At 41.3% G+C, this 13144-nt stretch overlaps 1 protein-coding gene across 1 annotated transcript in view; it reads right to left on the bottom strand.

The window, feature by feature from the left end:
* Positions 1 to 13144, bottom strand: part of CAMK4 (calcium/calmodulin dependent protein kinase IV) — a 312068-nt gene that overhangs the window by 22670 nt on the left and 276254 nt on the right. The window contains exon 8 of the mRNA XM_050945920.1: positions 496 to 571. Within this exon, the coding sequence (XP_050801877.1) occupies positions 496 to 571 (76 nt within the window). The remainder of the gene's footprint in view (positions 1 to 495; positions 572 to 13144) is intronic.

The raw sequence follows: 13144 nt of genomic DNA, 5'->3' as shown, positions 1-13144 counted from the left end.
AAGCAGTCTAAGTACAAAGTTAAGTTTTTATTGGGGGATATCAATAATGAATCAAGTTATTAAAACATCGAAACATGGAAATGGAAATATTGCCCTTGAGCTTTTTCAACCCAAACACAACACTGTGCTAGAAATATGACACATAAATGATTATAAATGGCCCATTTAGTTTCATTGTCTGTGCTGAGTGAAATGCAAAAAATAAACATAATGTCTAAAATAAAAGATTTTTACAATCTTTCATGTTTAATGAGTGTTTGCAGTAATTTAGACAAGCGATATTATGATATATATGACAAATGTATTACTTAAATCGTCTCTGTGCACCTTCAAATCATTTAAATACCATTAAAATATAACCCATATAAAACAAATTAAGAATCTTTTCACTTTCTGTTAGCACAATTCAGAATGTCAGAAAAATCTGTGGTCTTGAAAATGAAACATCAAAATACCCTATTTTATATTTCACTTGGTATTACTGTCTAAACTTACAGGATGTAGGTGATTATTCCCAAAGACCACATGTCCACCTCTGGGCCATAAGCACATCCACGTAGAATCTCTGGTGCTGCAGATGATAAAAACATCGTCACTAAAGCAAAAGTTTAATAGAGAAATAAATAATACTAATAAAGGTCAGGAATTTCAGACATGTCTGACTTCTTAACTGAGAATGTAATTGCAATGGGTCCTCTTCAAGTACTGTAGAACAAATAGGGCCTGACCTTGAAAGTCTTCACTTAGGTAAAAAGCGACAAAGAGTCCTGTGGCACCTTATAGACTAACAGACGTATTTTGAGCATAAGGTTTCGTGTTGGAGCACGAAAGCTCATGCTCCAATACGTCTATTAGTCTATAAGGTGCCACAGGACTCTTTGTCGTGTTTTACAGATCCAGACTAACACGGCTCCCCCTCTGATACTTTACTTAGGTGAAACTCCCATTCATTGAGTAAAGAGCAACAGTAATTTTCACTAAGGACAGCTGGCATGGACCATTAACTTGTAAAGTCAAGGGTGCAATTTAACTTTGACCTCCAATCTGATTTTCGAGAAGAAACCAGATCCATGAAAGGGATAATGGGCAGCTGCAGAAGTATTGTAGCTTGAGTTTTACTGGCTACATGACATTTATATTTTTTTAATAGTTCCAGTAATTCTGAAGTCAAGTTGGCTCTATAATTAAGGCTGAAACTCACTCTCCATTACAAGTCCTATTTCAGACCCCATCGATGTCTCTCTGTGCCCAAATCTATTTGTTCTACATTTTCTCATGTTCAGTCCCCCATGGGAGGAATAGGGTGCTGTTTACTTAACACTGACATTCTTAGGCGTGGAAAGCTGCAAGAAGGATCACTCCAGAGTCAATAACTTTTCCTTGAAAAAGCCCTGTTGCCCAACTTAAGGAGTTCAACCCTGGGAACAGACAACAAAAGTATGCCAGTCAACTGCAATTGCCACAGTAGGGCACAGGGGAGAGGCAGTCTCTGAGGAGACTCACAATTCTGAAATAGCAAAGAGAAGCCATTATTCACCAGAGAAGCTCAACCCATAGATGATGCTGAACAATAGCCAAGAGAATGATGTGTGCTTCATGTAAGATATGCACTTGAAGCCTATGCTTGATATGAGATACATATTCCTGTTGTTATGCACACACCTGCATGCACACTAAATATGCCATGACGTGCATCCTTGAAAATACTCCTCTTTTCCCCACAGCTTTCAAACGTTTTGTGTTTTCCTCACTCCCTGATAAGTTTCTGACCAGCACTGTCAGCTGTTGTACTCCTCTGAACACCATTATCAGAAGCCTCTGACTCTGCCAGCTGCCAACCAGCCATATCTTCCTGGGGCAAAGTAGCCAAATATCAGTGGGGGAGCCAAATCTTACAGTGAAGTAGAGGAACACAACCCTTGACATGATGCAAAGATGAGACTCACCCATCCCTTTCCCTCATCCCTTGCCACACCAACCTTCAATTTGCCCTCTTCTGAACATGCACTGCAGTATTGTCCTTCGTGAGGCCTATGGGCTGGAACAGTCACTACTGGCTCTCCTACCAGTGAACTCCCAGTCAATGGATTTGCAAAAGCAAAAAGATAGTGAAGTCTCTCTGGGTCCATTCCAACAGTCCCTTATTCGTCCCTCCTCCTCCTCCCACCCCATGGAGTAAAGGGGATAGATTCCCTGGAGCACTACTGCTACGCTCACAGCCTCTTGCACAGACAAGTTTACGTGGCACAGAAGGCTTTGTGAAGACCCTCTGAACTTGGATGAATTTCACCGACAGTGCTGTTATAGCATACAGTACTTTTAAAAAATACCATTTGCCTGCCAGACAAATGATAGAGAACAGCTAACACACTGACTTTATATGTTATATTTATGAAAAGCTGAAAGTCATTCTTTGTAGTTTGTATCATTTTTATGTAAACCGTCATTTTGATTCTCCCATGGAAGCAAACCAATATCCTCCTGCAGACAAGATGCACGTGAGCAGTAAGACTTTCTGCAAAGCTATAGCAATTAAAATATGGAAACTGAATCACTGAGACATCCTGAATAGCAAAATGATCATGGCACTTACTTTGTGCTAAGAGAGGAGGAGGAAGAAAACAAACATACAACACACATCTTGTATAACTTATATCAGAACCAAATGCCAGATCCACACTAAGCCCATCTCTACATGGGATTACTTAGGAAAGTTAAGGAGAGTCAGCTAACGGTATGAGGTCAACACACATCAATTAAACCATGTTAAACCCCTGTGTGGCTGCTCTTATTCAGGAATAATGTGGCTTTGGGTCTCTGTAATTAATCCTTCTCTGAATCCTCCAAAAATTACTTTTGCCAGGGTAGTTTGTTTTGTTTGGTGGGGCTGGACTCAGCTATAATGACAAAAGCCCAGTTTTGCTGGTATTAGCTGCATCACTAGGAATGCTTTGCTGTTTCAGTATACTGGATTAGCATTACCACTTTAGCACTCCTGGTGTAGACTTAACCTAATATGTCTTGTCCCAGCCCCAGAAAGATGCACTATTTTTCCTCCTCTCTCTTGGGCTCTGTGGAACTTTAGTACTAGGAGTTTCAATTACATTTTCCCAACTCTTGTAACTTTCTTGTGACCATCAGGGGTTATTCTTACTTTCTCTCCAAAGAGCTGTTATGGCTGGGGTGGGGTTGGGATGAGCTCCCAATACCTATAAAATGTTTATAAAAGGCCGATGTCTAGGATGGCCTCTGACAGCCAAACTCCCCATCACTTGTCTCCATGTGGTGCAGATATTTTCATTAAAAGTGAAGTGTGTGAAAAACAGGCACCTGGTGTCCTTAAAAAAACTAGACAGTTCAAGGCAGCCTACCTAGGAGAATGAAATCTCTGATCTCAAGCCCCCATCCACGGGTTAAATGAAGCCCAGCACTGGGCAGTGGTGACACCAGCACTGCCTGTTGATAATCCACCAGGTTTATGGCAACAAGGTGGGAAGAGAGTGGGCATGTACTTAGTCTAACTGGGGAAAGTTCCTTTCATTGTGATGTGTGTCAGGGAAGGCAACTGATACTCTAGAGGCTGGATATAAGGAGGGGTGAGGCTGGCTTGTATGCCTCCTGCCAGGGACTACTGCTAATTATCTTTCTGACCTCTGCCAGAGGTTCACCCACGTCAAGCTTGGCAGCCCTGGGCCAACAGGATTTCTGGCAGCCTGTGTCTGAACTGCCCTCTAGAGAGTCAGAGGACCAGTGGTCAGAGCAAAGAATCAGACTAAAAGCAGTGATCTGCAAAGCCAAAGAAGCCCCATATCTCAAAAGTGGCAACACTGGGTATATCCAGTCTGACATGTAAAGGTATAGAAGTCACTGATGTGATGGTAAGGAGAGGTTTCAATGTGATGGACGGGGAATGCAGCGAAGGGGTTGGCCTTAGATTTTAAATACTCCTATGCAGGTGACAAAAGGGGGCATAAAGTGTGGGTGGCAGGGAGAGGAAAGCTGAGGAAGATGGTGTGTGCAGTTATTAGAGTAAGTGACAGACTGATGGCTGTTAAAAATTAAAAGTGTGTCATGTTTCTGATATCGGTGTAGGCATCTCAGCCCGGACGTGATGAAGAGGAGCAGACTTCCTACCAAGATCTGCAGGTGTTAGCAGACACAGCAGCCGATGGTGGTGCTGGGTGATCTGAATGCGCACACAGGCAGAAACAAAAGAGGGTATGAAATGTGTTTGGGAACATGCAGCCTAGGAACTACGAACGATGAAGGGAAAATGCTACTGTATTACCAAACAATGGATGATAGCTAATACTTGATTCCAAAAGAGGATGTGTCAGTTGGTTATGTACATCAGTGGTGGAAACAAAAGCCATATGATGTTGGTGAGGAAATCTCAATGGTGTAGAGTTATGGGCTGCAAATCGATACCTAGTGCAACACACCTCCTGTGGCAATGATTGTGGTAGAGTGCTGGACAAGGAGGAATTAAGCTCAAAAGAAAGATGATTTAAATACAGAAAGTTAAGAGATGTGCAACAGAGAAGTTTGTGCAAAAAGTACAGAATGTGTGTCCAGAAACTGATTTGCCACCAGCTGACAGAGTAGAACCACCCCAAAAGAATGTGCGTTGTGAAAGTGAAAAAGGTTCGTGGATGATGTAGATGGGGAAAATCAACAGCAAGAAATAATTAACAGTGGACTGACAAAGTGCAAACAGTGATCCAGAACAAAACAAACAAAAACAGAGCACCATGAAAAAGAAATGAATCCATTGCTGGAAATGAAAACAAATACAAAGAAGCTGCCAAGTGGGCAGTGAAAAAGGTCAAATAAAGTGCCCTGGATGATCTGTATGCTGAGCTCGTAAATGACCCACAGGTGGCTGGCAAAAAGACATACAGCACTGCAAAAATGAGATGCAACTGTGGGGAGGATGGTATTGCATATCATTTGTAAATGATGATCGGGGAGACTGTGCTAATAACACCTGAACAAGGAAAGAAGAGGAGTAAACAATACTTTGAGAGTCTCTTAAATGAGGCAAATCCCTTTAGGATGGAGTTGCCAATATGTGATCCAAATGAAGGGGATCTGATGAGAAGAAGATTTCAAAATGAAAGCATTAGGATTGAAGTCCAAGTCCATGCTGTGGCTGACAAAATCCAAGAAGCATAACGTCACTGGTTCAGACACATGCAGAGCATAAATGAAGGGGACCTGATGAGCACAGCATGGCAGGAGAGGATGAAAAGAAAGACTCCAAAGAAAGCTATCAAAGCGATGGATGAATGGCATCAAAGAATCTGGTAAGCAGGTGGACCTTAGTGCTGCCTTGGACAGACAAAGATGGAGGATGCTTGCATGACCCAACCCTAATTGATGGGATAAGGGAAAAAAGAAGGGTTACTGGTCTGAAGCTTTGCTAGTCTGTTGGAGCAATTGTGGTATACAGTACACAGCATGGGACCAGCAATACAGTACTCAAGGGTTAATCCTGGGTCTGCAACAATTCCCTCTGTAGCATTGTGTACATTACATAACCTCTCTCTCTTCCTCAGTGTTTGTCCTCTAGAACAGAACTGAGACCACTGGCTCATTTCACATAGTGCACCAAAAAGATGGCCATCACTACATACCAGGGACGGTAAAATGGGGATAACATTTCCTTATCCTACAGGAGTGTTGAGGGTCAAGTTAGGGGTTCGTACAGCACTCTGAGGATGTAAAGTGCCACATAAATGCCAAATTCTACTGAACTGCTGTTGTCAGAAATTCACTTTGCAGAAACTATTAGCTGGGGATTCTAAATGGATTGAGAAATTCCTTCCAGCTCCTGTTGACTACGTTTAATGTTCCTTCCAAAACGAAAAATACAAAGAATTAGGTTTGAATCTGTTTGATTCTTAGGGCCCTCAATACCTCAGAGAGGTAATAAGCACACCAAGGATTGGACCCTTAATGACACACATCACCAGCACTCAGTCCCCTCTTCCCAATCACTGCCACACAAACCTCCTGTTGTCTCCTTCCCTCTGCACATATATGCAGTACAAACAGCTGAATCGTCACCACTTTGGAGGCTGCATTACGTGTTTGCTTCCTCTTCTTCACACAATCTTTTATAGTTACATAAATGGAAGCATAACAAATGGCTTCTGACACTGAGCAATAACTACAGCTTTTTGACATTTGCAGTTTAGTAGAAATGCAGAAATTAGCATGGAGTTTGATAATCAATACCTAAAATACAATGTTATGAGACAAAAGACACTAGGAATAGGTTTAATTCCAAGGGATGTTTAGTTCCTTTGTTTGCCTGATAAAGATGCTGCAAAAACGAATGTATGCATTACTTGCATCCTATTATCCGTTACGTTACAAGCTAATAGAGTAATCTTGCTGCCTTCACCAATGTCTTCCCATTTCCTTTCGTTTCTATAGTAACGAACATCAGAAAGCACGGTCTGCAATACTGTAACTATCTGCTCCTTCTCTCTCTTTTCTTCTATATACCCCGTTTATGTTTATTCTCTTCAATCCTGTCAAGGTTCCTTCCCCACTCTGAACTTTAGGGTACAAATGTGGGGACCTGCATGGACACTTAAGCTTAATTACTAGCTTAGATCTGGTAACTCTGTCACCATCCAGAAATTTCAGTGTCTGGATCACTTCTTGTTCCCCGCAAAACCTTCCCCTTCCTGGGCAGTCTTGAGAGGCTTCATCAATTCCCTGGTGAACACAGATCCAAACCCCTTGGATCTTAAAACAAGGAGAAATCAATCAGGTTCTTAAGAAGAAAGCTTTTAATTAAAGAACGAAAGGTAAAAATCATCTCTGTAAAGTCAGGATGGAAAAATACTTTACAGGGTACTCAGATTCATATAGCCCAGAGGAACCCCCTCTAGCCTTAGGTTCAAAGTTACAGCAAGCAGAGGTAAAATCCTCTCAGCAAAAAAGGGACATTTACAAGTTGAGAAAACAAAAATAAAACTAATCCGCCTTGCCTGGCTGTTACTTACAATTTTGAAACATGAGAGACTGATTCAGAAAGATTTGGAGAGCCTGGATTAACGTCTGGTCCCTCTTAGTCCCAAAAGCGAACAACCCCCAAAACAAAGAGCACAAACAAAGACTTCCCTCCACCAAGATTTTAAAATATCTTGTCCCCTTATTGGTCCTCTGGTCAGGTGTCAGCCAGGTTTACTGAGCTTCTTAACCCTTTACAGGTAAAAGAGGCATTAACCCTTAACTATCTGTTTATGACAAATCCACATTTACATTTTCATTAGCTAGTGACACTACTTCACAGGTATACAGACTTTACACTAAAAATAATCACTTCAAAGAATTTGGATACATATAGAAGTTAACAGACAGGTTTACTCAGTGCTTCTTGTCTGATCAGGGGCACCAAAGACTATGTCTATACATCATTTTGGAGTGAGTGGGGAGCAAGCATCCCACCCTGGGTCAACAGACTTTGGCTGCTAGAGCTTTATAAACAGCTGTGTAGACAGCACTTTGAAGTTGCAGCTCAGACTGGAGTTTGGGCTTTGAAGTCCACCTGCCCTCCCTAGCCTGAGCTGCAACTTCAAAGTGCTGTCTACACAGTTATTTTTAGAGTGCTAGTGAGAGGACCACTAGCTCAAGTCTGTCAACCCAGGCTGAGAGGCTCACTCTTGTTTGCTCCAAAATGCTGTGTAGACACACCCCAAACTGCAATTAAGTTCAACTGAATAGATCCTATAAACCAAATCCTGCTCTGGAGTCATGGAGTTTAAAGCCAGAAGAGATCATCAGATTATCTAGTCTGACCTGTGTATCACAGACCATCACCGCCACCCAGCATCCACACACTAAAAACCTTTACTGTGATGGTCTGGAAGTCATCAATAGGCACAAGAGAGTTACACCTGGCCAGGGAGATAAAAGGCCATAAGAGAAGGTTATTTAGGAGCAAGAGAAAGATGAAGAAAACTGTAAGTCCACTACATAGTGGGGAAGATGAGCTAATTAGTGAAGGAATCAATAAGGCAGAGGTGTTTAATGACTATTTTTCTTCAGTCTTCACTAAAATGGTTAATGGTGACAAGATACTCAACACAATTAATATCAACAATGGGGAAGGAGTGCAAGCCAAAACAGGAAGAGAACAGGTTAAAAAATATTTAGATAAATTAGATATATTCAAGTCAGGAGGGCCTGATGACATTCAACCTAGGAGACTTAAGGAACTAGCTGAAGCAACCTCTGAGCCATTAATGATTATCTTTGAGATCTCACAGAGGACAGGTGAGGTCCCAGAAGACTGGAGAAGGGAAAACGTAGCACCTATTTTTTAAAAAGGGAACAAAGAGGACCCAAGGAATTATAGACTTGTCAGTCTAACTTCGATTCCTGGAAAGATACTGGAACAAATTATTAAGCAATCGATTTGTAAGCAACTAGAGGATAATAGGATTATAAGAAGTAGTGAGCATGGACTTGTCAAGGACAAATCATGACAAATCAACCTAACTTCCTTTTTTGACAGGCTTACTGGCCTAGTGGATGGGGGGAAGAAATAGACGTGATATATCTTGATTTTATTAAGGCTTTTGACACAGTCCTACATGACATTCTCATAAGCAAACTAGGGAAATGTGGTATAGATTAAATTAATATAAGGTGGATGCACAACTAGTTGAAAGACCGTACTCAAAGAGTAGTTATCAATGGTTTGCTGTCAAACTGGGAGGGTCCTATCTAGTGGAATCCCATGGGAGTCCTTCCTGGGTCTCGCACTATTCAATATTTTTATTAATGACCTGGATAATGAAGTGGAGGGTATGCTTATAAAATTTGCAGATGACACCAAGCTGGGAGGGTCTGCAAGCACTTTGGAGGTCATGATCAGAATTCAAAACAACTCTGACAAACTGGAGAATTGGTCTGAAATCATCAAGATGAAATCCAATAAAAACAAATGCAAAAGTTCTTCACTTAGGAAGGAACAATCAAATGCACAAGTACAAAATGGGGCATAACTGGCTAGGTGATAGCACTGTTGAAAAGGATTTGGGGGTAATGGTGGATCAGAGACTGAATATGAGTCAATGATGTGATGCAATTATGAAAAAAGCTAACATTCTGGGTTATAGTAACCAGTGTTATATGTAAAATATAAGTAATTGTCCTGCTTTGCTCAGCACTGGTGAGTCCCCAGCAGGAGTACTGTGTCCAGTTCTGGGTGCCACACTTTAGGAAAGATGTGGACAAATTGGAGAGAGACCAGAGAAGAGCAACAAAAATGATGAAAGGCTTGGAAAACCTGACCTCTGCAGAAAGGATTAAAAAAAAGTGGGCACGTGCAGTCTTAAGAAAAGAAGATTGAGGGGGAGACCTGATAACAGTCTTCAAATACGTTAAGGGCTGTTATAAAAAGGATAGTAATTGATTGTTTTCCATGTCAACTGAAATGTAGAACAAGAAGTAATTGGTTTAATCTGAAGAAAGGGAGATTTAGGTTGGAAGGTGGGAAAAGCTTTCTAACGCTAAGGACAGTTTAGCTTTGGAATAGGCTTGCAAGGGAGGTTATGGAATCCCCACCACTGGAGGTTTTTAAGAGCAGGTTGGACAAACACCTGTCAGGGATGGTCTAGGTTTACTTAGTTCTGCATCAGTGCAGGGAGCTGGACTTGATGACTTCTCGAGGTCCTTTCCAGCTCTACATTTCTCTGAGTCTTTGATTACTATTATTTATTATTTGTATTGCAGTAGTGTCTCGGAGCCCCAGTCTGGACCAAGACCCCTGGTGGTAGGCGCTGTACAAACACAGAACAAAAAGACAGTCCCTGCTCCGAAGAGCTTAAATCTAAATAATGTTTTGAGGAACATCTTGCTACCCTAAGGAGCCATTTGTACCCCCAACTTGCATATGCTGCTGACTACAGCATACGTACCAGCTACTTGCAGGGCTTAATATAGCCTAGGAATAGAGCATGGAAACACCTCATAACCAGCAGGCCCTGCTCGCTTGAGACTTTAGGGCCTCATCCTGCGAAGTCCTTAGCACCCTCAACCTCTATTTACTTCAGTGGGAGTTAAAGATTCTCAGCACCTTACAGGATTGGGACCTCAGTGAGGATGCCAGTGTGGTAGCTAGATGCCTGTAGAAGGCGTAGTGGCATCTCCCCCCTCCTGGCAGCTGGGGACAGGTGTGAACTGCTGTGTAATTGGCAGTATCTTTACCTACTGCAGGGAAGAGCAGACACACACATTGGTAACTCTGTCCTCCTGCAGGGAAGGGGGAATGCATCTACTGTGGCATTTCTAATCCCCAACCCGCCAGGAGGTATAGTGGGGGTCAGCAGGGACATTTCTATTTCCTTTCATCCTTGTCCTCCACAAGGGGGAACAGGAAGCAGCATTTCTTTGACACCCATTAATTCCTCTCCCCTGTCCCTAAATACAAGTCGTCACAGGGCTCAAGAAAAAGATCCTAAAACTGTCAAGTATCACAGGGATAGCCGTGTTAGTCTGGATATGTAAAAAGCAACAAAGACTCCTGTGGCACCTTACAAACTAACAGATGTATTGGAGCATAAGCTTTCGTGGGTGAAAACTTATGTTCCAATACATCTGTTAGTCTATAAGGTGCCACAGGATTCTTTGATCCTAAAACTGTGACTCTCACAATAAATGGAGTATTCTAATAGCAGGGTCTGGAACATTTCAGTTCTTTATGTAGCAATGGCCATCTCTGTCGTGCCCTCTATGAAATGAGCCAACGGTCTCAGTTGCGTTCCTAGCAGGCAAGTGCCGGCATTGCAGTTTACCAGCTGTTGTTTGATGCTTTCAGTTTTGTTATCTTCCAAGTGCTCAGTAGCTCTTTTCTCTTCATATTTGTCCCATGAGCTAACTAGGGCCTGATGGTAAGACTTACTGGAGGCTAACTGCTATGATTGCCTTTTTAATTTTTTCCAAGATTGGTAACACATTTGCTTTTTCTTTAATTGAAGAGTTTTGTTCCCTCATTTTGGTGCAAGGATGGCTTTGTATTTTGTCCTTGCTGCCTATACACTGTGTGTTATCTGTGTTTGGGATGCAAGCCAGTGAAAAATGTATGGTTACAGTTTTCTATTACATATTAAGCATATGGAAAGGGCAGTCAGCTGTGTTCATTTTGTGGCTGACTTATTTTCTCCCCAAAGCACTGGACATACTACGTTCAGCGCTTAATTATTCATGGCCTATTAGCATTACAGTTTCCTGATTCAGATCAGGACCTCCTTCTCCTACTCAGCAGCTTGGGAGCCTATTTTTGTCTGAGTATGATTCTCTGCGACTTGTTTAATTTTCAGCATCCATGCTTTTTCTTTTTTATTTATGTTAGTGGTGCCTTCTGTTATTAAAAGCCTTAGGCTTGTGGTGTATGAATGTGCTATGATTTATTTCCTTTTACTGAAATGCTGTGAAATCTAATATGAAAACCCACTACATACAATTTAAAATATGTAAAGTTACATTAAAAGCAGGTGTTGCCAGCCATAATGTAATATTTTCACATTATATTTTGTATTATTGCAATGCTTTGCCATTTTATAATTATGATTGACTATCTGAACAGTTTAATTAAACTCTACTTGCAAATGGTGTATTCAGTTTGGGCCTATCCCTGCAAAACTGAAGTCAATAGTAGCTTTGCCAATGATTTCCATAGATTCAGGATTAACCATCTGAAGAATGGGCTTCTTCCATGCCAGAATCCATCTTTCGTCTGAATTCAGTAATTCGAGCTAAATTTTCAGATAATATTTTTGCTGAAGTCAACCTCTATGGGTGCATCTGTATTTGTACATGCAAATCAGTTATAATACATGCAAATACCTGCTTGCACATGCAATTACTTGATTTGTATGCAAAAATATGGGTTTCACATTTTTCCAAAGCCCATTTTTCCATTGCCAAGACAACTTTCACTTTTGGAAAATGTAGACTTTAGTGAAGAAAAATGAAACATACCAGAACATAGAGCAAACACATGACTCATTTTATAAACTGCATGCTCAGTGCTCATGATTAATACAAGGTAAAACAGTGTCATTATGACTCTTAAGAGAACTTTGGTCAAGGCCTGTCCAATATCATAACATAAAAACCAACATAAATATTGAATAACCTAAACCGAATAACTACTTAAGCAATAAAAGTTGTAGCTGCTATGTATTATACTTCATGGGTTATAGTCAGAAGCCAACTGTTGCATTCAAGTTACATGTACAATCATGCACCTAATTTGTTCATGCAGTTATTATGACTGCATATGCATATTAGGCATTTATGCAAATAAATGGCCAGCTAAAAGTTATTGTGCAGGCAAGCCCCCAATTTGCATGCATAAATGTAGTACCTATATATGCAAATCATGAACACAACCGGCTGAAAAAAATCATGTGTTGCACACCTCCCAGTCTGAGGACACAAGCTTGCCCTAGCTCGGCTCAAGCTCGAGAGCTAAAAAAGCAGCGGGGACGCTGCTGCATGGATGCTGGTTCAGGCTAGCCAGCAGAGCTGAGACCCAGGGAGTCAGGCGGGTTTGAGCTCAGGTGGCTAGACCAAGCCTCCATCGGTGTCACAACATTCACACTGCTATTTTTAACACACTAGCCTGTGCTGAGCTAGTGCAAGTCTGTCTATCCAGGGTGTTAGGCATGACCTCAATTGCAGTCTGGACATACCCTCAGTGGCTGAATGTGGTTCGGTCATTAAAATTATAAAACAGAACTTCTATATCTGAGATTTTGAGCAGGCTTCTGTAATCCTGACGGTGGTAATTTTTGGTATGAAGGGCTAGAGAGGGATAGTGGAGTTTTCAGTAAGACTTATAATCACAAAAGCATGGAGCTGGCCAAACTCATAAATGACATGCATTGCTTGTAAAAGTTTGATAAAGACTGAAAAACAGAGGTACATACAATAAAGCTGTCTAAATTGTCATTATTATTTGTATTGCCCAGAAGTTCTGAGTAAGATCAGAGCCACTTCGTGTTAGACACCATACAAAGATGGAAAAATATGGTCCCCGCCACACAGAGGTTACTTTTTAAATGTACTTCTAAAATGGCATACAAAGGTGGCATACAGTTCTATCTACCTACATTAA

The sequence above is a fragment of the Gopherus flavomarginatus genome, chromosome 3, assembly GCF_025201925.1.
Source record: "Gopherus flavomarginatus isolate rGopFla2 chromosome 3, rGopFla2.mat.asm, whole genome shotgun sequence".
Lineage (NCBI taxonomy): Eukaryota > Metazoa > Chordata > Testudines > Testudinidae > Gopherus > Gopherus flavomarginatus.
Note: the sequence above shows the minus strand (reverse complement) of the source record. Positions and strands in the feature narration are given on the sequence as shown.